The sequence below is a fragment of the Neoarius graeffei genome, chromosome 26 (genome assembly GCF_027579695.1).
Source record: "Neoarius graeffei isolate fNeoGra1 chromosome 26, fNeoGra1.pri, whole genome shotgun sequence".
Classification (NCBI taxonomy): Eukaryota; Metazoa; Chordata; class Actinopteri; order Siluriformes; family Ariidae; genus Neoarius; species Neoarius graeffei.
Genome location: NC_083594.1, coordinates 56,459,842 through 56,485,115, shown reverse-complemented (window position 1 = coordinate 56,485,115; position 25,274 = coordinate 56,459,842). Strand labels below are relative to the sequence as shown.

The 25,274-nt window shown below is 54.6% G+C and overlaps 2 protein-coding genes and 1 long non-coding RNA gene across 3 annotated transcripts in view; 2 read left to right on the top strand and 1 right to left on the bottom strand.

Annotated features, from left to right (window-relative positions):
* Positions 1-3,656, top strand: part of irf6 (interferon regulatory factor 6) — a 6,205-nt gene extending 2,549 nt beyond the window's left edge. The window contains exons 4-8 of the mRNA XM_060910556.1: positions 150-245; positions 845-1,060; positions 1,462-1,854; positions 1,982-2,100; positions 2,839-3,656. Of these exons, the coding sequence (XP_060766539.1) occupies positions 150-245; positions 845-1,060; positions 1,462-1,854; positions 1,982-2,100; positions 2,839-3,069 (1,055 nt within the window). The 3' untranslated portion in view covers positions 3,070-3,656. The remainder of the gene's footprint in view (positions 1-149; positions 246-844; positions 1,061-1,461; positions 1,855-1,981; positions 2,101-2,838) is intronic.
* An 847-nt stretch (positions 3,657-4,503) lies between these two features.
* Positions 4,504-25,274, top strand: part of eps8l3a (EPS8-like 3a) — a 68,208-nt gene continuing 47,437 nt past the window's right edge. Inside the window, exons 1-13 of the mRNA XM_060910555.1 lie at positions 4,504-4,953; positions 8,734-8,790; positions 8,866-8,933; positions 9,018-9,082; positions 9,877-10,035; positions 10,209-10,352; positions 10,552-10,619; positions 10,724-10,845; positions 11,104-11,249; positions 11,340-11,448; positions 11,549-11,613; positions 11,826-11,900; positions 12,274-12,419. Of these exons, the coding sequence (XP_060766538.1) occupies positions 8,741-8,790; positions 8,866-8,933; positions 9,018-9,082; positions 9,877-10,035; positions 10,209-10,352; positions 10,552-10,619; positions 10,724-10,845; positions 11,104-11,249; positions 11,340-11,448; positions 11,549-11,613; positions 11,826-11,900; positions 12,274-12,419 (1,217 nt within the window). The 5' untranslated portion in view covers positions 4,504-4,953; positions 8,734-8,740. The remainder of the gene's footprint in view (positions 4,954-8,733; positions 8,791-8,865; positions 8,934-9,017; positions 9,083-9,876; positions 10,036-10,208; positions 10,353-10,551; positions 10,620-10,723; positions 10,846-11,103; positions 11,250-11,339; positions 11,449-11,548; positions 11,614-11,825; positions 11,901-12,273; positions 12,420-25,274) is intronic.
* Positions 9,373-11,160, bottom strand: LOC132874399 (uncharacterized). The gene is made up of 4 exons (XR_009651660.1): positions 11,019-11,160; positions 10,635-10,933; positions 9,888-9,987; positions 9,373-9,746 (listed from the first exon to the last, which is right to left on the bottom strand). It is a non-coding gene; the product is annotated as an uncharacterized LOC132874399 (long non-coding RNA).

The following is a 25,274-nucleotide window of genomic DNA, read 5'->3' as shown; positions in this document are numbered from 1 at the left end:
TGTCATCGTTCACACATGGTCAGGAGGAGAGGCCTCACACTGTACACACCTCTGACACCCAGTCTGACTTTGTCTAATTTCACTTGAGGCTCCGCCCACAGCTGTGTGTAATTAGTATGAGTTTTAATTCATGTTTTGTGGATGTTTAGGTTCCACAGGTTCTGCTCCAGCGTATGACTCTGATGGTGAAGATGATGACGTTCCTGATACACCAGAACCTCCACCACCACCATATCACCCACCAGGTAACTAACACACACACACACTGCTCTGGTGCAGGAACTTGGACTCAGGAGCTCTGTTTGTGTGTGTGTTGCTCTGTCTGTAGCGTGGGCTGTGTTCCATTTCAGTATTTCCCTTTGATGTTCCTTCACAGCACTCGGGTGTTCATCGCAATCACACACACTTGTGTACATTGTAACTGAGGGACAGTTTCCACCCCAGAGCTGTCGAGTTGTGTATTCCTGCTGACACACACACACACACACACACACACTTGTGTTACTGTAACACTAATGCATGTTCTACCCATGGAATGCTCTGTTCACATCACCACTGTATAGTGTATTTTCTTATCTAGCTCCTCAGGGTGTTCTTGGTTTCTTTCACTGTCCTCTCCTCATCTTTTTTTTTTTTTTTTGTCTGCTCTGTCCTGCACTTTGTGCTGTGAACACCAGAGACAGCAGTGAGGTAGAATAAAGTGGAATTTAATTGAAGGATGAAGAGAGCAGTGCGTTAGAATGACCGGCTCTGAAGATGGCAGCAGGGATGGGATTTGACCAAAGGTTAGAGGGGGAAGTGTTCAAACCAGGATTGAGATGCTGTGTATCTGTGTGTCTGTCAGTGGCTGGGTCTCCTCTGGCCCCACCTGTGTGGACTTCACCAGGCTCCACCTCCCCCCTGCAGCCCTCCCCCCAGGTGTGGCCTAAAAAAGAGCCTCAGGATGTGGAGATGAGCACAACAGCAGCCATGGAGGTGCAACCCGCTTCCAGCATGGACACCCAGCCAATAACTGACGTGCTGTTCACGACACCGGAGACCTGGATCAGCTCTCTGCCCAGTAAGCGAGCACGCGCACGCACACACCTGGTTTCAGCCGTATTAAATAATCACCTGCTTGTCAAATTGGAGTTGTTCATTCTGTCTTTCATCGGGAAACATTTTCACTGCAAATGAACATCAGTGGCGTCATGTTCAGAGACTTCAGTTTCCTCACATACAACGTTTCACCATGAGTGAGTGATTTATTCACCAACACACGCTAATTAATTTATCTGAGGATCATCAGTGAGTGCAGCTCTCTTACTGCTGATCAACACACACTCCACTGTTCACTCCGACACACTACCAGCTGCACGGAATTCCCTCAGGGCCACACCCACCTCCTGCTGCTGGGTTCGTCCCGGTTATTGTTCAAAGTCAGAAAGAGATTTTGTGTGTGTGTGTGTGTGTGTGTTGCAGTGACAGATCTGGAGGTACAGTTTTATTACCGCGGTAAGGAGGTGTGTCCAGCGGTGACCGTTAGTAACCCACAGGGCTGCAGGCTGTTTTACGGGGACCTGGGGCCCATGGTGAACCAGGAGGAGCTTTTCGGACCTGTGAGTCTGGAGCAGCTGCGTTTCCCGTCCACTGAGCACATCACTAATGATAAACAGCGTCTCTTCACCAACCGGCTGCTCGACGTCATGGACCGCGGCCTCATCCTGGAGATCAGCGCACACGACATCTACGCTGTGCGTCTCTGCCAGTGTAAAGTGTACTGGTCTGGTCCGTGTGGTCCGAGTGCCAACGCACCCAACCTCATCGAGCGCCAGCGCCGAGTCAAACTCTTTTGCCTCGAGACCTTCCTCAGCAGTGAGTCATCACACGAGCAGAGCTGGGTTGTGACAGCAGGCTCTCACATCTCTCATAGTAATTCACTGAGAACTCATGAACCTTTTGGTGTGTGTGTGTGTGTGTGTGTGTGTGTGTGTGTGTGTAGGTGTAATAGCTCATCAGCGTGGTCAGTCTCCATCTCTGCCTCAGTTTGATATTCACCTGTGTTTTGGTGAGGAGTGGCCTGATGGACGTCCCAGAGAGAGAAAACTCATCATGGTGCAGGTGAAACGCGCACGCGTGTATATATATACACACACACACACACACACACACACTGTCTGAATAAAGATTTTTAGAAAAAAAATTCCAAATGAAAGATCAGGACATTGTGGCTGCTTTATATTTGGATGAATTGCACCATTAAAGCTCACAGGCAACAGTTCTCAATTTATGCACATTTGAAACTTTATATGTTAAAAAACCCTCTGTAATTTTCTTCTGGTCCCAAGAAGTATTGTTAATAAGTAATAATTAAAATAAGTTAGCGCAGATCGTGGCGAATTTCTGTTCCGCGATTATCGTGACCACTCGGCGCGTGACGTCATTCAAGACGAACAAACCGCTTGAGTTGAGTCCACTTCCGTTTACTTACATTGCCGTTCGGCTTGAGTGCAGACGTGCGTTCAGGAATTTCCAAAGAAAACCCCCATGCCTTATTGTTGTGCAGTGAACTGTAACAACGGGACCGGTTCAGGAAGAAGCTTTTACCTTTTTCCGAAAAAGAAGAGGCGGCGCAAGCTGGTTGGCTTTTTCCGGAAGAGGAGACGAGGCAGAGGGAGTGGATTGTGCGCGTGAAACAAAATCAGTCAGCCAAAGAAGAAAACTTTAGGGTGCAAATTAGACACTAGGAAGATTGAATTCGCTTTTTGGGTCGTCCTTCTAGACAATAAAGTTGATATTCTACGTTCCACCTCCGACCCTTGCCTATGACCTTTAACCCTGTAAAGTGTGTGTGTGTAGGTGGTCCCTGTGGTGGCGAGGATCATCACGGAGATGTTCAGCTCCGATGGAACTCGCTCCTTTGACAGCTCCAGTGTGCGTCTGCAGATTTCTGTCCCAGACATAAAGGACAACATCGTCACGCAGCTCAAACAGCTGTACCGCATGCTGCAGAATCACCAGGGCAACGAGGCCTGGACCCTCCCACCTACTGGCCCCACCCCCCTGCCACACCCCTTGCATGCACAGTGATGCACAAAAACAGACATAAAGGCTCAGTAATCTTTTACTCTGGACACACGCACACACACAGAGCCAAGTTTTTCTTGTATGTTCAGGCATTTGTTTAGTTTATTTGAAATATTACTGTTCTTAATTTTTGTAGCAGTGAGTGTGTGTTTTGTTTATGGTTATAGATTTGGCAGGTTTGTTTATTAAACACATTTTATGTAAATGAGATCAGACACTGAAAGTATGTATCTGTTTTCTGTTGGTGGGCGTGTGCACGGGGTGAGGCCTGTCTGCTGGTGGGTGTGTCTGAAGTCTCAGTGTCTTATGTTTTATAGCAAATTAAAACTCTTTTCTTCGAGCCTCTCTCGTCTGATGGGTGAAACACACACACACCCTCATTTCTATTTCGCGGCTGTGTAAAGTGGACACTGACCAGAAGATTGCCACACTGAGGACTGACCTAATTCTCCTGTCATTCCCTCCCCCTGCCCCCTACTGCCCCCTACTGCCTACTCCCTTCAACCTCAGCCATTTTATCAGCTTGTTATTCTGTACTGTCATGAGAGACTTTTTGGAAGATAAAAATTAAAAATATCTATTTCATTTTCTTTCTGTTGGTGAAAGTGTGTGTGTGTGTGTGTGTGAGAGAGAGCACAAGAGAGAGACTCCTCTATATGTAAACTGAGAGTTTCAGTGAGCTGAGATCTTCAGGTTCAGACATAAAGTGATGAACTTTTTAATGGGAAAGAAAAAAAAGTACCAAGAAGCTTACCACCTCAGTCCCCACATCATCTCCTCAGTCCCCACATCAGCTTCGCACATCATCTCCTCAGTCCCCACATCACCACCTCAGTCCCCACATCACCTCCCCAGTCCCCACACGACGTCCCCACATCACCTCCCCAGTCCCCACATGACCTCCCCACATCAACTCCTCAGTCCCCACATCACCTCCCCACATCACCACCTCAGTCCCCACATCAACTCCCCAGTCCCCACATGATGTCCCCACATCACCTCCTCAGTCCCCACGTGACCTCCCCACATCACCTCCTCAGTCCCCATGTGACCTCCCCACATCACCACCACCTCACATCACCACCACCTCAGTCCCCACATCACCACTTCCTATCATCTCTGCACATCACCTCCCCAGACCCCACATCAGCTCCCCACATCACCTCCTCATTCCCCACATCACCTCCGCACATCACCTCCCCAGTCCCCACATCAGCTCTCCACATCACCTCCTCACCTCAGTCCCCACATCACCTCCTCAGTCCTCACATCACCTTTGTCCCCACATCACCTCCGTCCCCACATCACCTCCGCACGTCACCACCTCCCATCATTTCAGCACATCACCACCTCCTCAGTCCCCACATCACCTCCCCACATCACCATCTCAGTCCCCACATCACCTCAGTCCCCACATCACCCTCTTCAGTCATTAACTTTAATCTGACTGGTTGGCATTTTGTGACCTACTGCAGTAACAGCGCCTTCCTGTGGTCATAGTGTTTCATTAAAACATTACCCATAACCCCATTCGGTCAGCAAAGGGAAGAACCCCCTCCCCGGCACATATTTGTGTTTGATTAATCGATTTTCCATAACTGTGTAATTGTGTGTGTGGAGGGGTGTAACGCCCATATCATGTAAGATAATGTAGTCACGTGTACACTGATGACCTTTGACATCCGAAGTTATAGCAGTGCTACAGACACACCCATACCCTGACTGTATATACACACACACGCACTTCTCTGTGGACTTTAATCTGACTCTCTGAGGTTATCTCCTGACAGGTAGACAGTATATTGTCTTCTTAAAGAGCACCGTAACACACACACACGGCGTGAGGACAGACGGGAAGTGCAGCTCCACTGCTGGGACTCCAAGCAGGTAAAAATCACACCGGTAAAATATTTTATGCAATTTCATTCTCCAATAAATTCTGTTTGATTCTCTTTCTAAAGAATATGTTAAATGCTCAGAAGGAGAAATGAACACACACAGTTGAAGACAGTGTGTGGAGCAGACCTGATCTTTTATGCCAGTGTGACGCAGTGTAAATAAGTGTGTTGGTGTAAATAAACAGGTGTTTATAAGTTAGAATTTTATATTTTTGAGTTCTATTATTATTGTTCAGTCATGTTTATTATTTGGCGGCACGGTGGTGTAGTGGTTAGCGCTGTCGCCTCACAGCAAGAAGGTCCGGGTTCGAGCCCAGTGGCTGATGGAGTCCTTCTGTGCGGAGTTTGCATGTTCTCCCCGTGGGTTTCCTCCGGGTGCTCCGGTTTCCCCCACAGTCCAAAGACATGCAGGTTAGGTTAACTGGTGACTCTAAATTGAGCGTAGGTGTGAATGTGAGTGTGAATGGTTGTCTGTGTCTATGTGTCAGCCCTGTGATGACCTGGCGACTTGTCCAGGGTGAACCCCGCCTTTCGCCCGTAGTCAGCTGGGATAGGATCCAGCTTGCCTGCGACCCTGTAGAACAGGATAAAGTGGCTACAGATAATGGATGGATGGATGTTTATTATTCTCCTTTTCCAGAGAGTTTTTAATCCTCTGGTTTCTCTCCCAGAAAAGACTGGCGTGTCCCTGCAAGTCAGTGAGGAACTTTGGGCTCTTGGAGCTTCTCAGGGTCTTTAATGTGGAATGTGTTTCAGTACTGAGAGTTCTGAGGGCTACGATCCACACACGGGCGATTGCTCTAAGACAACGAGGGAGGCTCAGCCTCCTCTAAAAATGACGAACATTGTGTAGGACAGGGCTTTTCAAAGTGTGGGGCGCGCCCCCCCTGGGGGGCGCCAGAGTTCTTCAGGGGGGCACAATGTGAGGAGCCTTTACCAGAGACAAAATGGATCGCTTTTTAGTACCTAAAGCTACAGTGAGTGAGGAGACAGAGTTTGGGCCAAGCAAAAAAAACCCAGAGCCTCCAGGATGTTGCGATTCGCAACTTCAGCGCAAATTCAACCAATCCCCGCGAATTCAGGGCGGTGTTGCAATTATATCCAATCATCGCAACTTTCCCGCAAATTTGACCAATCGTTGGCGTCGTCTTGAGGTGACGTCGACAAACTACCTTCCGCCTTACTTCCGTGTTTAAGTTCAAGAGAAGCGGCATGTGCGCAGTGTTGCCAGATTGGTTTTAAGTGCATTTTGGCGGGTTTTGAACATATTTTGGACTGGAAAACGTCAGCAGTATCTGGCAACATTGCATGATGTGCGAGTGTGTTATGTTTACAGTGAAGCACTGTGTGCACTTTATTTATTTTTTTACTTAATACAAGAAAGTAATGGATGCCAACATTTTTGCCAAAATGGTATTTTATTTTCCATTGTTTAGGCAGCTTCAGCATCATACTGTGAGATTCTGTTCAAATTGTTTTTTTCTTCTATGAAGCCTGAGCCATTTATTTTATTAGTTTATAATTATTGTTTAATTTAGTCTTCAGGAGAGACTGCCTGCACACAGTACTAGTATTAAGTTTTTTTTCTTACATGAAAGCTGAGGCATTTATATTATATTTTAAGGTAACTTCATGTTGTGCTGTGAGGTTCTCTGCACTTTAACTTTTGAACCAACAGGTGCATTTGGATAAGTAAAGCCTATTTTTCTGCATTTTTGTAGTCCTGGTAATCTTTTATATTGGTAAAGTTGTTTATAGGACCATTTCTCAGTGTCTTTGTTTTTTAATCAATAGTTTTTCAGTAATAACTTAATATTTAACATATCACTCAATTTTAATCACAAAAAGAGAAAATCGCAACAATTTCTTGCAACTTTCACTTCCTCCCGCAATGTAATCGCAACAAAAACCTAAAAAACACCGCAACTTTCATCGCAATTTTTTTTGGAAAACCCCCCGCAACATCAGACATTTTAGCCCGCAACAATCACAGAAAAGACCCGCGGAATCCTGGGGGGACTGGAAAAAGAAGGAAGTATGACCACGATTATTTAAAGTTTGGATTTTCATGGACTGGATCTGAAGATGCTCCACTGCCACAGTGTGTTGTCTGCCAAGAGGTGCTAGCTAACGATGCTATGAGATGTTTAAAATGTGTAAAACAAGATGTTTTAAAAAGCACAGATGTTTAAAATGTGAAAAAGAAAAATGTGTACAACAACCATTTTTTAAAAATACGAATGGAACATTAAGTATAGCAACAACAAAAATTGTAGGGGGGGGCGCTGTTGTTTATTTGCTCTCCGAGGGGGGGCCGACTCTCCCACACTTTGAAAACCCCTGGTTTAAAGTGATCTGCACTGAAAAGAACAGTGCTTTTCTTTCAAAAATAAGGACATTTCAAAGTGCCCCCAAACTTTTGAACAGTAGTGTGTGTATATATATATATATCACGGGCGATTGCTCTAAGACAACGAGGGAGGCTCAGCCTCCTCTAAAAATGCCCTTATAACTTTAATGTGTGCGTGAGTTTCTCCCCCTCGTGACAGCGCGATGCAGCCCAGCCTCAGTGGGCTTCAATGGCATTTGGGAGCGCTGCGCTTTTCAATCTCAAAATGCAGGACGGTTATTGGACAAATACTGCAAAAATGCCCGCCCACGGACTCCCAGCCTCACAGTGGGAGGGACATGGCAGTTTCCGCGAGGAGACTGGTGATTGGTGAAAGCAGCCGGATATTTTCTTTGATTGACAGCTCGTTTCAAATATAGACAGGCAGCGGTGAATCTCAGTTCAGTCCCATGCGGATTCGCGAGTGCTGTGGTGTATTGTAAGAGATCAGCTTACATTTCGATTTCATTCATTACATACGGTTTCTACCAGCTTTTTTAGTTTGTATATATTTTCATTGTAAATAAAGTGTAAATATAGTGTTGTCAAGTTTGCTATCTTAGTTCCAGAAATTTTGTTTATTTGAGTGACTGAACTTGAACTTGAGGGGGCTAGTCAGCTAGCAAGAAAGCTGCGCACGGATGCCGAGCATTGCTGATTTAATTTTGGCGAAGCCATTTGCCAGTCTTCCTTTCGAGGAAAAAATTAAAATTAAAGAGCAGGGTAGACCAACGCCTCAAATTGACTTGGTGAAAAAGGTAGGGAATAATACTCGTTCCTTTCAGCTCTCCTGGTACGAGAAAGTGAATTGGCTAACAGCAAGTGACCCACATCAACAACAGTAAATAGGCTACTTTAGTAATATGTCATGGATGGACCAAAAATATAGAATCTATTTAAAATGTTTATGCTGAGTATATTGGAATTGATGTTTTTTCTTTTAAAATCTGGAAATATCGTAACCGACCAGCCTCCCCTGTTTGAAAGACTACCAGCCGCCACTGGATCCACATCATACTGACAAAACACACTGGATCACATATCTGAGAAAAATAACTCCACTAAAAATTAATCTGGTTGATTCTGTACCAAATCCTGACAGAGAGATCACAGGTTTGTGTTTTGAGGTGACGCCAAACACTGAAGTGAATAAATCGAGCCATCAGTGTCAACTTGATGTTGTGACGTGTTTATGACACGATTAAAGTCCAATGTTAGTGTTTTAAAACTCTGAAACAACCGTGATGTCTTAGAGCAAGTTTCTGATCTCAGTTCAACTGAAAACCTTCATTAAATAATTCAGTAAACACAATGGTTACCACGATTACTTTCACCTTTAGAGCTGTGTGTGTGTGTGTGTGTGTGTGTGTGTGTGTGTAGAGTGAAGATGTTCAACAGCAGCAGTTCATACAGCTATGCAGAGTCATTGCAGTCCAAGTAAGAAAATACACAACAATAACACAAATAACATACAAACACACACCACAATAACGTGTGTGTGTGTGTGTGTAGTTACTCTTTAGATGAAATATCCTCACAGAGCTCCAGTTTATTACAACCGAACGCTAAAGCCATCTACAGTGAGTCCAAACGCACACAAACATGCATGTGGTTTATGGTATGTGCAGTTTTTTATGTGTGTGTGTGTGTGCGTGTGTATATAGTGCGCAGGAAGGAATATGCAGAGTCCATCAACAAACAGCTGGCCAGGTTTCAGTACAGAGTGGAGGTAAGTGCTAAAGTTAACTCATGCTAGTTTGTGAACATTGTTTCTGTCCTTGAGTCCACCTGAGAGAACTTCAGGACGTTCTGAACCAGAACTTGAGCCTCAGAACTTGAGGAGATTCAGCTTATAAAGTTTCAGATTGCTGATCAATGATGGCAAAAATCATCATCACGATTATTAACACAAATGCATTCATTGAACTTTTAATAATAACTGATCACATCTATACACAATAATAATAATAATTATATTATTATTATTATTATTATTATTATTATTATTGCTGCTTGGGGCCCAGTAGAAAAGCTGCATAGACCGCCAGCATGTTTGTCCTTCTTCTGGCATGGGTGTGTGATGCAGCCCGTTTGGTCTAAAGGGTTTGATTGTGGACAGTCCACTGGTTCTGTTCCATGTTTGGATCGAGACACTCAGGATGTGATCAGTAGGAGATGAGAAGAAAAGTGTGTGTTCCAGGATGGAGCACAGAGCAGAGAACAGAACAAGAGAAGTGTGTGTTGTTCCTCAGTGAGTCGTGCTCATATGTGGAAAGTCAGTTTTCCAGAAGAAAATGAGTTCGATTCTGAGTCTGGTTCCTCACAAGGTTTCTTCCTCGTGTTTTCTCAGGGAGATTTTCCTCATCAGGTGGAAACCTGCACTGAAATGTCCACTGAGGAAAGATCAACATCAATAAAATGGAATTGACTTGAGGTTCACTTTCTGCTTGTTGAGTCTTTGTTTTCTATAAGATGTAACGTGTGCGTGTGTGTGTGTGTGTGTGTGTGTGTGTGTGTGTGCAGCATCTGTTCACCTGTGAGCTGGATGGAGTGGATGTCTCGGGACTGCAGGACTGTGTGGAGCGTCTGAAGCTGTTGGAGATGATGGGTCGAGTGTGGGGACAGGAAATGAGCCTGGAGGTGGACAGTGGAAACTTAGTGCTGAGAGACATTGAGACTAAAGTGAGACTCACTGAAAGGGGCACACATCACTGACACCTGTGCGTGTGTCCTCTAATAACTATTGTCATGTATTCATCAGATATGTGTCTTGTCCTAAACAGTATTATTGTACTCCGTTGTAGTACACACACACACCATCACTATTTACAGCAGGATTGTGTGTGTGTGTGCAGGAGGACTTGGACTGTGTTCCTCTGCTCCATGTGTCTGAGGTGACTGCGATGTTGGATGTGTGTGTGTTTAACTCTCTGCTGCTGATCTCAGTGTGTGAGACACATGTCGTCAGTGTCTTCATGTTCCAGTGCGACTCTCTGAGGGTGAGACACACACACACTGTGCCGCATTCTGATTGGCTGATTAGGTCTCTGTGAACTTGGACAGAAAGTCATCTAACTCCTGACTCATTTTATTTTTGAGTGAATACATAAACTTTATTTTTAATAAATATTTTTGAATGATTGTTGTATTTGATGTTTGATCAGTAATGAAGTAAAGGCCTTGCTGTGTGTGTGTCAGGCTGATTATATAAAGCGAGATCTGGACCGAGTGTTACAGAACAGCAGCACTGACACAAACCACCACAGGTAACATTTACTCACACTCAGAACACGACCACTTCTAGTGCACTCCTCTTAGTGCACTTCTCCTAGTCTCCATCTCGAGTGTACATCTTACATCTTTCCTTCAGTGCTCGGGGGCGGCTCGGGGCCCAGATGATGAAAAATAGCAGAAACGCACACTCCCCTCCAGAACAGAGAGAATGGACTCGCCCGGCCTCACCTTCTAAAGAATGGATGGTTCCAGATTATGGTAAGAAAAAAGGATGGGCTGTGTCCCAAACCACACGCCGTATTCACTCCCCCTGGGCACTGATTAGGATGTCTGCCATTTAATCTACCTGTAGTGGGGAAAAAACTGAGTGTCCTAAAGATAGTGCACCAGAACAGGATTCATTCTAATGGTGTGGTGAACAGAGAGATTACCTATAATGCACTGCAGTGAAGACACGATGCAGCCTGGAGGATTAAATCATTTCTGATGTCATTAAAAATCTGAGTCTTTGTTCAGATCAGACTCTGCCTTTGACTCCAACTTCACCCACAAGCAGACGAGAGCCAGTGACTCCACCCCCTCAGTCAGAGTACACACCCATACCCCAAACCCCACCTCCTGCCCCTAGCCCCGCCCCCTACACAGAGATCGAGAGGAATGTGGTGAGTGAAGAAAACGCAAGTCTCACTGCACGACCAGTCACTGCTGTGTGTTACTGTGTTGTGAGTTTGTGGTGGTGTGTGTTGCTGCAGGACATCCTGAATCACCTGATTAATGACATTGAGCAGTTTGGGGATGTTGTTCTTGCTGCAGTTCCCAAAGTTGACAAGAAGAAAAAAAAGAAAAGGAAAACTTGTAAAGGTGAAAAACTCATCAGAGCTGCAGCTCGTTATCACTGCGCAAGACTGTGAGCTTTCTGTGTCTAGGTTGTGTCAACTACATAACGTTTGTGTGTGTGTAGGATTACCCTCAGAGGAAGAGTTTAAAGTTTGCCTGCAGAAAATTAAAATGGCCTTCAACCTGTTGGTGAGTGAAAAAATACACTGAATTCATGAAATGTGCGCACACACACCGTAACATTAATATAAACTCTGTATCAATAGTAACAATTAAACTACACACACACTCTGTAAATAATGAAACACGAGCAGCTCCTTTGTTGTTTTATTCTGAAGACATTTGGGTTTGAGATCAAAAGATGAAGATTCAGCTTTTAATCTCTCCCCCCCTCCCCTCAGGCAACAATGAAGGGTCAGATTCAGTCTCCCAGTGCTCCAGAACTCACACACTGTCTCTTCACCATACTGGAAGTGGTAAATACACACTATCACCTACAGCAATTAGCATGTTTGCTCCTGTGTTGTAAAAAGTATTCACCCCGCTGGTCCTGAAAACTAAAGTGCAAAAACATGAAGGAATATTTAAAAAAAAAAAAAACACACACCAATGATGAGAAAGAGGAAATCAAAATCAGAGAACTGGGGAACTAGGGAAGAAGTGCCTTAAGTAGGGAATTAGAAATTTGGGAACTTGCATTAAGGTTTCATATTGACTGACTAAATACTAACACATGAACTCATTAGGGGGCGGAGTTGGAACAGAATTAAACCAGTCAGGAGCTAAACAGGACATTGCTTTAACATGTGGATTCCCCATACACACCCTGAAGTGTGTGTGTGTGTGTAGGTTGTGAGTCGGTGTGCAGATGATCTCCCCGCGTGTGTAGTTGCCCCCTTGTTTGAGCCGGAGTGTGTGCGCTTTCTGAGTGAGGAGGCAACGCAGGAGGAGGACCAGCTGTGGCAGTCGCTAGGAGATGCCTGGAACATCCCCAGGTACCACATGCTCTTCATCATCATCACTATCATGAACATCACCACCGTCGCCACCATCACCGCCGTAGTAGTCACCACCACCATAGTCGTCACCACCACCATCATAGTAGTCATAGTCGTCACCACCACCATCATAGTAGTCACCACCACCGTAGTCGTCACGGCCGCCATCACCACCACCATCATCATAGTAGTCACCACCACTGTAGTCGTCACGGCCGCCATCACCACCACCATCATCATAGTAGTCACCACCACCGTAGTCGTCACGGCCACCGCCACCACCGTAGTCGTCACGGCCGCCGTCACCACCAGTCGTTGTCACCACCAGTCATCGTCACCACCACCACCATCGTAGTCGCCACCACCACCATCATAGTCACCACCACCACCATAGTCGTTACCACCATCACCGTAGTCACCACCACCACCACCATCGTAGTAGTCACCACCACCAGTCGTCACCGTCACCACCACCAGTCGTCACCGTCACCACCACCAGTCGTCACCGTCACCACCACCAGTCGTCACCGTCACCACCACCAGTCGTCACCACAACCACCAGTCACCACCACCACCAGTCGTCACCACAACCACCAGTCACCACCACCACCAGTAGTCGTCATCACCACAATCATAGTCACCAGCACCACCAGTCGTCACCACCACCATCATTGTAGTCGCCGTCACCACCACCATCATCGTAGTCGCCGTCACCACCACCATCATCGTAGTCGCCGTCACCACCACCATCATCGTAGTCACCGTCACCACCACCATCATTGGTAGTCGCCACCACCACCGTAGTCGCCACCACCACCGTAGTCGCCGCCACCACCACCGTAGTCACCACCACCACCATCGTAGTCACCGCCACCACCATCGTAGTCACCGCCACCACCATCGTAGTCACCGCCACCACCATCGTAGTCACCGCCACCACCATCGTAGTCACCGCCACCATCGTAGTCGTCACCGCCACCACCGTAGTCGTCACCGCCACCATCGTAGTCGTCACCGCCACCATCGTAGTCGTCACCGCCACCATCGTAGTCGTCACCGCCACCATCGTAGTCGTCACCGCCACCATCGTAGTCGTCACCACCACCAGTCGTCACCACCACCAGTCGTCACCACCACCAGTCGTCGTCACCACCACCAGTCGTCGTCACCACAACCACCACCATCGTAGTCGCCACCACCACCACCATCGTAGTCACCACAACCACCAGTCGTCGTCACCACAACCACCAGTCGTCGCCACCACCACCAGTCGTCGTCACCACCACCACCACCACCATCGTAGTCGCCGTCACCACCACCACCATTGTAGTCGCCGTCACCACCACCACCATTGTAGTCGCCGCCACCACCACCATCACCGTAGTCACCACCACCATCACCGTAGTCGCCACCACCATCACCGTAGTCACCACCACCACCACCATCGTAGTAGTCACCACCACCAGTCGTCACCGTCACCACCACCAGTCGTCACCACCACCACCAGTCGTCACCACAACCACCAGTCACCACCACCACCAGTAGTCGTCATCACCACAATCATAGTCACCAGCACCACCAGTCGTCACCACCACCATCATTGTAGTCGCCGTCACCACCACCATCATTGTAGTCGCCGTCACCACCACCATCATCGTAGTCGCCGTCACCACCACCATCATCGTAGTCGCCGTCACCACCACCATCATCGTAGTCGCCGTCACCACCACCATCATCGTAGTCGCCGTCACCACCACCATCATCGTAGTCGCCGTCACCACCACCATCATCGTAGTCGCCGTCACCACCACCATCATCGTAGTCGCCGTCACCACCACCATCATCGTAGTCGCCGTCACCACCACCATCATCGTAGTCGCCGTCACCACCACCATCATCGTAGTCGCCGTCACCACCACCATCATCGTAGTCGCCGTCACCACCACCATCATCGTAGTCGCCGTCACCACCACCATCATCGTAGTCGCCGTCACCACCACCATCATCGTAGTCGCCGTCACCACCACCATCATCGTAGTCGCCGTCACCACCACCATCATCGTAGTCGCCGTCACCACCACCATCATCGTAGTCGCCGTCACCACCACCATCATCGTAGTCGCCGTCACCACCACCATCATCGTAGTCGCCGTCACCACCACCATCATCGTAGTCGCCGTCACCACCACCATCATCGTAGTCGCCGTCACCACCACCATCATCGTAGTCGCCGTCACCACCACCATCATCGTAGTCGCCGTCACCACCACCATCATCGTAGTCGCCGTCACCACCACCATCATCGTAGTCGCCGTCACCACCACCATCATCGTAGTCGCCGTCACCACCACCATCATCGTAGTCGCCGTCACCACCACCATCATCGTAGTCGCCGTCACCACCACCATCATCGTAGTCGCCGTCGCCACCACCGTAGTCGCCGTCACCACCGTAGTCGCCACCACCGTAGTCGCCGCCACCACCACCACCGTAGTCACCGCCACCACCATCGTAGTCGTCACCGCCACCACCATCGTAGTCGTCACCGCCACCACCATCGTAGTCGTCACCGCCACCATCGTAGTCGTCACCGCCACCATCGTAGTCGTCACCGCCACCATCGTAGTCGTCACCGCCACCATCGTAGTCGTCACCGCCACCATCGTAGTCGTCACCGCCACCAGTCGTCACCGCCACCAGTCGTCACCACCACCAGTCGTCACCACCACCAGTCGTCACCACCACCAGTCGTCGTCACCACCACCAGTCGTCGTCACCACAACCAGTCGTCGTCACCACAACCACCACCATCGTAGTCGCCGTCACCACCACCATCGTAGTCGCCACCACCACCACCATCGTAGTCACCGCCACCACCACCACCATCGTAGTCACCACCACCACCATAGTCGTTACCACCATCACCGTAGTCGCCACCACCACCACCACCATCGTAGTAGTCACCACCACCAGTCGTCACCGTCACCACCACCAGTCGTCACCGTCACCACCACCAGTCGTCACCACAACCACCAGTCGTCACCACCACCACCAGTCGTCACCACAACCACCAGTCACCACCACCACCAGTCGTCACCACAACCACCAGTCACCACCACCACCAGTCGTCACCACAACCACCAGTCACCACCACCACTAGTCGTCACCACAACCACCAGTCACCACCACCACCAGTCGTCACCACAACCACCAGTCACCACCACCACCAGTCGTCACCACCACCACCAGTCGTCACCACAACCACCAGTCGCCACCACCACCACCAGTAGTCGTCATCACCACAATCATAGTCACCAGCACCACCAGTCGTCACCACCACCATCATTGTAGTCGCCGTCACCACCACCATCATTGTAGTCGCCGTCACCACCACCATCATTGTAGTCGCCGTCACCACCACCATCATCGTAGTCGCCGTCACCACCACCATCATCGTAGTCGCCGTCACCACCACCATCATCGTAGTCGCCGTCACCACCACCATCATCGTAGTCGCCGTCACCACCACCATCATTGTAGTCGTCGTCGTCACCACCACCATCATCGTAGTCGTCGTCACCACCACCATCATTGGTAGTCGCCGCCACCACCGTAGTCGCCGCCGCCACCACCGTAGTCACCACCACCACCACCGTAGTCACCGCCACCACCACCGTAGTCACCGCCACCACCACCGTAGTCACCGCCACCACCACCGTAGTCACCGCCGCCACCACCGTAGTCACCGCCGCCACCACCGTAGTCACCGCCGCCACCATCGTAGTCACCGCCACCACCATCGTAGTCGTCACCGCCACCACCATCGTAGTCGTCACCGCCACCATCGTAGTCGTCACCGCCACCATCGTAGTCGTCACCGCCACCATCGTAGTCGTCACCGCCACCATCGTAGTCGTCACCGCCACCATCGTAGTCGTCACCGCCACCAGTCGTCACCGCCACCAGTCGTCACCGCCACCAGTCGTCACCACCACCAGTCGTCGTCACCACCATCGTAGTCGCCGTCACCACCATCGTAGTCGCCGTCACCACCATCGTAGTCGCCACCACCACCATCGTAGTCGCCACCACCACCACCACCATCGTAGTCGCCGCCACCACCACCACCATCGTAGTCGCCGCCACCACCACCACCATCGTAGTCGCCGCCACCACCACCACCATCGTAGTCGCCGCCACCACCACCACCATCGTAGTCGCCGCCACCACCACCACCATCGTAGTCACCACCACCACCATAGTCGTTACCACCATCACCGTAGTCGCCGCCGCCACCACCACCATCACCGTAGTCACCACCACCACCACCAGTCGTCACCGTCACCACCACCAGTCGTCACCGTCACCACCACCAGTCGTCACCACAACCACCACCAGTCGTCACCACAACCACCAGTCACCACCACCACCAGTCGTCACCACAACCACCAGTCACCACCACCACCAGTCGTCACCACAACCACCAGTCACCACCACCACCAGTCGTCACCACAACCACCAGTCACCACCACCACCAGTCGTCGTCATCACCACAATCATAGTCACCAGCACCACCAGTCGTCACCACCACCATCATTGTAGTCGCCGTCACCACCACCATCATTGTAGTCGCCGTCACCACCACCATCATTGTAGTCGCCGTCACCACCACCATCATTGTAGTCGCCGTCACCACCACCATCATTGTAGTCGCCGTCACCACCACCATCATTGTAGTCGCCGTCACCACCACCATCATTGTAGTCGCCGTCACCACCACCATCATTGTAGTCGCCGTCACCACCACCATCATTGTAGTCGCCGTCACCACCACCATCATTGTAGTCGCCGTCACCACCACCATCATTGTAGTCGCCGTCACCACCACCATCATTGTAGTCGCCGTCACCACCACCATCATCGTAGTCGCCGTCACCACCACCATCATTGTAGTCGTCGTCACCACCACCATCATCGTAGTCGTCGTCACCACCACCATCATTGGTAGTCGCCGCCACCACCGTAGTCGCCGCCACCACCACCGTAGTCACCACCGCCACCACCGTAGTCACCGCCGCCACCACCGTAGTCACCGCCGCCACCACCGTAGTCACCGCCGCCACCACCGTAGTCGTCGCCACCACCATCGTAGTCGTCGCCACCACCATCGTAGTCGTCGCCACCACCATCGTAGTCGTCGCCACCACCATCGTAGTCGTCACCACCACCATCGTAGTCGTCACCACCACCATCGTAGTCGTCACCACCACCACCAGTCGTCGTCACCACCACCACCAGTCGTCGTCACCACCACCACCAGTCGTCGTCACCACAACCACCAGTCGTCGTCACCACAACCACCACCACCATAGTCATCACCACCACCACCAGTAGTCGTCACCACCACCAGTCATCGTCACCACCACCACCACCATCATAGTCACCAGCACCACCAGTCGTCACCACCACCATCATCGTAGTCGCCGTCACCACCACCACCACCATCGTAGTCGCCGTCACCACCACCACCACCATCGTAGTCGCCGTCACCACCACCACCACCATCGTAGTCGCCGTCACCACCACCACCACCATCGTAGTCGCCGTCACCACCACCACCACCATCGTAGTCGCCGTCACCACCACCACCACCATCGTAGTCGCCGTCACCACCACCATCGTAGTCGCCGTCACCACCACCACCACCATCGTAGTCGCCGTCACCACCACCATCGTAGTCGCCGTCACCACCACCATCGTAGTCGCCGTCGCCACCACCACCATCGTAGTCGCCGTCGCCACCATCGTAGTCGCCGCCGCCACCATCGTAGTCGCCGCCGCCACCATCGTAGTCGCCGCCACCACCACCGTAGTCGTCGCCACCACCACCACCATCATAGTCACCAGCACCACCAGTCGTCACCACCACCACCATCGTAGTCGCCGTCGCCACCACCACCATCGTAGTCGCCGTCGCCGCCACCACCATCGTAGTCGCCGCCACCACCATCGTAGTCGCCGCCACCACCACCGTAGTCGCCGCCACCACCACCGTAGTCGCCGCCACCACCACCGTAGTCGTCGCCACCACCACCGTAGTCGTCGCCACCACCACCGTAGTCGTCGCCACCACCACCGTAGTCGTCGCCACCACCACCGTAGTCGTCGCCACCACCACCGTAGTCGTCGCCACCACCACCAGTCGTCGTCACCACAACCACCAGTCGTCGTCACCACAACCACCACCACCATAGTCATCACCACCACCACCAGTAGTCGTCACCACCACCAGTCATCGTCACCACCACCACCACCATCATAGTCACCAGCACCACCAGTCGTCACCACCACCATCATCGTAGTCGCCGTCACCACCACCATCGTAGTCGCCGTCACCACCACCATCGTAGTCGCCGTCACCACCACCACCACCATCGTAGTCGCCGTCACCACCACCACCACCATCGTAGTCGCCGTCGCCACCACCACCACCATCGTAGTCGCCGTCGCCACCACCACCACCATCGTAGTCGCCGTCGCCACCACCACCACCATCGTAGTCGCCGTCGCCACCACCACCACCATCGTAGTCGCCGTCGCCACCACCACCACCATCGTAGTCGCCGTCGCCACCACCACCATCGTAGTCGCCGTCGCCACCACCACCATCGTAGTCGCCGTCGCCACCATCGTAGTCGCCGTCGCCACCATCGTAGTCGCCGCCGCCACCATCGTAGTCGCCGCCGCCACCATCGTAGTCGCCGCCGCCACCATCGTAGTCGCCGCCGCCACCATCGTAGTCGCCGCCGCCACCACCGTAGTCGCCGCCACCACCACCGTAGTCGCCGCCACCACCACCGTAGTCGCCGCCACCACCACCGTAGTCGCCGCCACCACCACCGTAGTCGCCGCCACCACCACCGTAGTCGCCGCCACCACCACCGTAGTCGCCGCCACCACCACCGTAGTCGCCGCCACCACCACCGTAGTCGCCGCCACCACCACCGTAGTCGTCGCCACCACCATCCTAGTCGTCGCCACCACCATCGTAGTCGTCGCCACCACCATCGTAGTCGTCGCCACCACCATCGTAGTCGTCGCCACCACCATCGTAGTCGTCACCACCACCACCAGTCGTCGTCACCACAACCACCAGTCGTCGTCACCACAACCACCACCACCATAGTCATCACCACCACCACCAGTAGTCGTCACCACCACCAGTCATCGTCACCACCACCACCACCATCATAGTCACCAGCACCACCAGTCGTCACCACCACCACCATCGTAGTCGCCGTCGCCACCACCACCATCGTAGTCGCCGTCGCCGCCACCACCATCGTAGTCGCCGCCACCACCATCGTAGTCGCCGCCACCACCACCGTAGTCGCCGCCACCACCACCGTAGTCGCCGCCACCACCACCGTAGTCGTCGCCACCACCACCGTAGTCGTCGCCACCACCACCGTAGTCGTCGCCACCACCACCGTAGTCGTCGCCACCACCATCGTAGTCGTCGCCACCACCACCGTAGTCGTCACCACCACCACCAGTCGTCGTCACCACAACCACCAGTCGTCGTCACCACAACCACCACCACCATAGTCATCACCACCACCACCAGTAGTCGTCACCACCACCAGTCATCGTCACCACCACCACCACCATCATAGTCACCAGCACCACCAGTCGTCACCACCACCATCATCGTAGTCGCCGTCACCACCACCATCGTAGTCGCCGTCACCACCACCACCACCATCGTAGTCGCCGTCACCACCACCACCACCATCGTAGTCGCCGTCGCCACCACCACCACCATCGTAGTCGCCGTCGCCACCACCACCACCATCGTAGTCGCCGTCGCCACCACCACCACCATCGTAGTCGCCGTCGCCACCACCACCACCATCGTAGTCGCCGTCGCCACCACCACCACCATCGTAGTCGCCGTCGCCACCACCACCACCATCGTAGTCGCCGTCGCCACCACCACCATCGTAGTCGCCGTCGCCAACACCACCATCGTAGTCGCCGTCACCACCACCACCACCATCGTAGTCGCCGTCGCCACCACTACCATCGTAGTCGCCGTCACCACCATCGTAGTCGCCGTCACCACCATCGTAGTCGCCGTCACCACCATCGTAGTCGCCGTCACCACCATCGTAGTCGCCGTCACCACCATCGTAGTCGCCGTCACCACCATCGTAGTCGCCGTCACCACCATCGTAGTCGCCGTCACCACCACCACCATCGTAGTCGTCACCACCACCATCGTAGTCGTCACCACCACCACCAGTCGTCGTCACCACCACCACCAGTCGTCGTCACCACAACCACCAGTCATCGTCACCACAACCACCACCACCATAGTCATCACCACCACCACCAGTAGTCGTCACCACCACCAGTCGTCGTCACCACCACCACCACCATCATAGTCACCAGCACCACCAGTCGTCACCACCACCACCATCGTAGTCGCCGTCACCACCATCGTAGTCGCCACCACCACCATCGTAGTCGCCGCCACCACCATCGTAGTCGCCGCCACCACCATCGTAGTCGCCGCCGCCACCACCATCGTAGTCGCCGCCGCCACCACCATCGTAGTCGCCGCCGCCACCACCATCGTAGTCGCCGCCGCCACCACCATCGTAGTCGCCGCCGCCACCACCATCGTAGTCGCCGCCGCCACCACCATCGTAGTCGCCGCCGCCACCACCATCGTAGTCGCCGCCGCCACCACCATCGTAGTCGCCGCCGCCACCACCATCGTAGTCGCCGCCGCCACCACCATCGTAGTCGCCGCCGCCACCACCATCGTAGTCGCCGCCGCCACCACCATCGTAGTCGCCGCCGCCACCACCATCGTAGTCGCCGCCGCCACCACCATCGTAGTCGCCGCCGCCACCACCATCGTAGTCGCCGCCGCCACCACCATCGTAGTCGCCGCCGCCACCACCATCGTAGTCGCCGCCGCCACCACCATCGTAGTCGCCGCCGCCACCACCATCGTAGTCGCCGCCGCCACCACCATCGTAGTCGCCGCCGCCACCACCATCGTAGTCGCCGCCGCCACCACCATCGTAGTCGCCGCCGCCACCACCATCGTAGTCGCCGCCGCCACCACCATCGTAGTCGCCGCCGCCACCACCATCGTAGTCGCCGCCGCCACCATCGTAGTCGCCGCCGCCACCATCGTAGTCGCCGCCGCCACCATCGTAGTCGCCGCCGCCACCATCGTAGTCGCCGCCGCCACCATCGTAGTCGCCGCCGCCACCATCGTAGTCGCCGCCGCCGCCATCGTAGTCGCCGCCGCCGCCATCGTAGTCGCCGCCGCCGCCATCGTAGTCGCCGCCGCCGCCATCGTAGTCGCCGCCGCCGCCATCGTAGTCGTCGTCGCCGCCATCGTAGTCGCCGTCGCCGCCATCGTAGTCGCCGCCGCCACCATCGTAGTCGCCGCCGCCACCATCGTAGTCGCCGTCGCCACCATCGTAGTCGCCGTCGCCACCATCGTAGTCGCCGTCGCCACCGCCACCATCGTAGTCGCCGTCGCCACCATCGTAGTCGCCGCCGCCACCATCGTAGTCGCCGCCGCCACCATCGTAGTCGCCGCCGCCACCATCGTAGTCGCCGCCGCCACCATCGTAGTCGCCGTCGCCACCATCGTAGTCGCCGCCGCCACCATCGTAGTCGCCGCCGCCACCATCGTAGTCGCCGTCGCCACCATCGTAGTCGCCGTCGCCACCATCGTAGTCGCCGTCGCCACCATCGTAGTCGCCGTCGCCACCATCGTAGTCGCCGCCGCCACCATCGTAGTCGCCGCCGCCACCATCGTAGTCGCCGTCACCACCACCACCACCATCGTAGTCGCCGTCGCCACCACCACCATCGTAGTCGCCGTCGCCACCACCACCATCGTAGTCGCCGTCGCCGCCATCGTAGTCGCCGCCGCCACCATCGTAGTCGCCGTCGCCACCATCGTAGTCGCCGTCGCCACCATCGTAGTCGCCGTCGCCACCATCGTAGTCGCCGCCGCCACCATCGTAGTCGCCGCCGCCACCATCGTAGTCGCCGCCGCCACCATCGTAGTCGCCGCCGCCACCATCGTAGTCGCCGTCGCCACCATCGTAGTCGCCGCCGCCACCATCGTAGTCGCCGCCGCCACCATCGTAGTCGCCGTCGCCACCATCGTAGTCGCCGTCGCCACCATCGTAGTCGCCGTCGCCACCATCGTAGTCGCCGTCGCCACCATCGTAGTCGCCGCCGCCACCATCGTAGTCGCCGCCGCCACCATCGTAGTCGCCGTCACCACCACCACCACCATCGTAGTCGCCGTCGCCACCACCACCATCGTAGTCGCCGTCGCCACCACCACCATCGTAGTCGCCGTCGCCGCCATCGTAGTCGCCGCCGCCACCATCGTAGTCGCCGTCGCCACCATCGTAGTCGCCGTCGCCACCCTCGTAGTCGCCGTCGCCACCGCCACCATCGTAGTCGCCGTCGCCACCATCGTAGTCGCCGCCGCCACCATCGTAGTCGCCGCCGCCACCATCGTAGTCGCCGCCGCCACCATCGTAGTCGCCGTCGCCACCATCGTAGTCGCCGCCGCCACCATCGTAGTCGCCGCCGCCACCATCGTAGTCGCCGTCGCCACCATCGTAGTCGCCGTCGCCACCATCGTAGTCGCCGTCGCCACCATCGTAGTCGCCGTCGCCACCATCGTAGTCGCCGCCGCCACCATCGTAGTCGCCGCCGCCACCATCGTAGTCGCCGTCACCACCACCACCACCATCGTAGTCGCCGTCGCCACCACCACCATCGTAGTCGCCGTCGCCACCACCACCATCGTAGTCGCCGTCGCCGCCATCGTAGTCGCCGCCGCCACCATCGTAGTCGCCGTCGCCACCATCGTAGTCGCCGTCGCCACCATCGTAGTCGCCGTCGCCACCATCGTAGTCGCCGCCGCCACCATCGTAGTCGCCGCCGCCACCATCGTAGTCGCCGCCGCCACCATCGTAGTCGCCGCCGCCACCATCGTAGTCGCCGTCGCCACCATCGTAGTCGCCGCCGCCACCATCGTAGTCGCCGCCGCCACCATCGTAGTCGCCGTCGCCACCATCGTAGTCGCCGTCGCCACCATCGTAGTCGCCGTCGCCACCATCGTAGTCGCCGTCGCCACCATCGTAGTCGCCGCCGCCACCATCGTAGTCGCCGCCGCCACCATCGTAGTCGCCGTCACCACCACCACCACCATCGTAGTCGCCGTCGCCACCACCACCATCGTAGTCGCCGTCGCCACCACCACCATCGTAGTCGCCGTCGCCGCCATCGTAGTCGCCGCCGCCACCATCGTAGTCGCCGTCGCCACCATCGTAGTCGCCGTCGCCACCCTCGTAGTCGCCGTCGCCACCGCCACCATCGTAGTCGCCGTCGCCACCATCGTAGTCGCCGCCGCCACCATCGTAGTCGCCGCCGCCACCATCGTAGTCGCCGCCGCCACCATCGTAGTCGCCGCCGCCACCATCGTAGTCGCCGTCGCCACCATCGTAGTCGCCGCCGCCACCATCGTAGTCGCCGCCGCCACCATCGTAGTCGCCGCCGCCACCATCGTAGTCGCCGTCGCCACCATCGTAGTCGCCGTCGCCACCATCGTAGTCGCCGTCGCCACCATCGTAGTCGCCGCCGCCACCATCGTAGTCGCCGCCGCCACCATCGTAGTCGCCGCCGCCACCATCGTAGTCGCCGTCACCACCACCACCACCATCGTAGTCGCCGTCGCCACCACCACCATCGTAGTCGCCGTCGCCACCACCACCATCGTAGTCGCCGTCGCCACCATCGTAGTCGCCGTCGCCGTCGCCACCATCGTAGTCGCCGCCGCCACCATCGTAGTCGCCGCCGCCACCATCGTAGTCGCCGCCGCCACCATCGTAGTCGCCGCCGCCACCATCGTAGTCGCCGTCACCACCACCACCACCATCGTAGTCGCCGTCGCCACCACCACCATCGTAGTCGCCGTCGCCACCATCGTAGTCGCCGTCGCCACCATCGTAGTCGCCGCCGCCACCATCGTAGTCGCCGCCGCCACCATCGTAGTCGCCGCCGCCACCATCGTAGTCGCCGCCGCCACCATCGTAGTCGCCGCCGCCACCATCGTAGTCGCCGTCGCCACCATCGTAGTCGCCGTCACCACCACCACCACCATCGTAGTCGCCGTCACCACCACCACCATCGTAGTCGCCGTCGCCACCACCACCATCGTAGTCGCCGTCACCACCACCACCACCATCGTAGTCGCCGTCGCCACCACCACCATCGTAGTCGCCACCACCACCATCGTAGTCGCCGTCACCACCATCGTAGTCGCCGTCGCCACCATCGTAGTCGCCGTCACCACCATCGTAGTCGCCACCACCACCATCGTAGTCGCCGTCACCACCATCGTAGTCGCCGTCACCACCATCGTAGTCGCCGCCACCACCGTAGTCGCCGTCACCATCGTAGTCGCCGCCACCACCATCGTAGTCGCCGTCACCACCATCGTAGTCGCCGTCACCACCATCGTAGTCGCCGTCACCACCATCGTAGTCGCCGTCACCACCATCGTAGTCGCCACCACCACCATCGTAGTCGCCACCACCACCATCGTAGTCGCCGTCACCACCATCGTAGTCGCCGTCACCACCATCGTAGTCGCCGTCACCACCATCGTAGTCGCCGCCACCACCGTAGTCGCCGCCACCACCATCGTAGTCGCCGTCACCACCATCGTAGTCGCCGTCACCACCATCGTAGTCGCCGTCACCACCATCGTAGTCGCCGTCACCACCATCGTAGTCG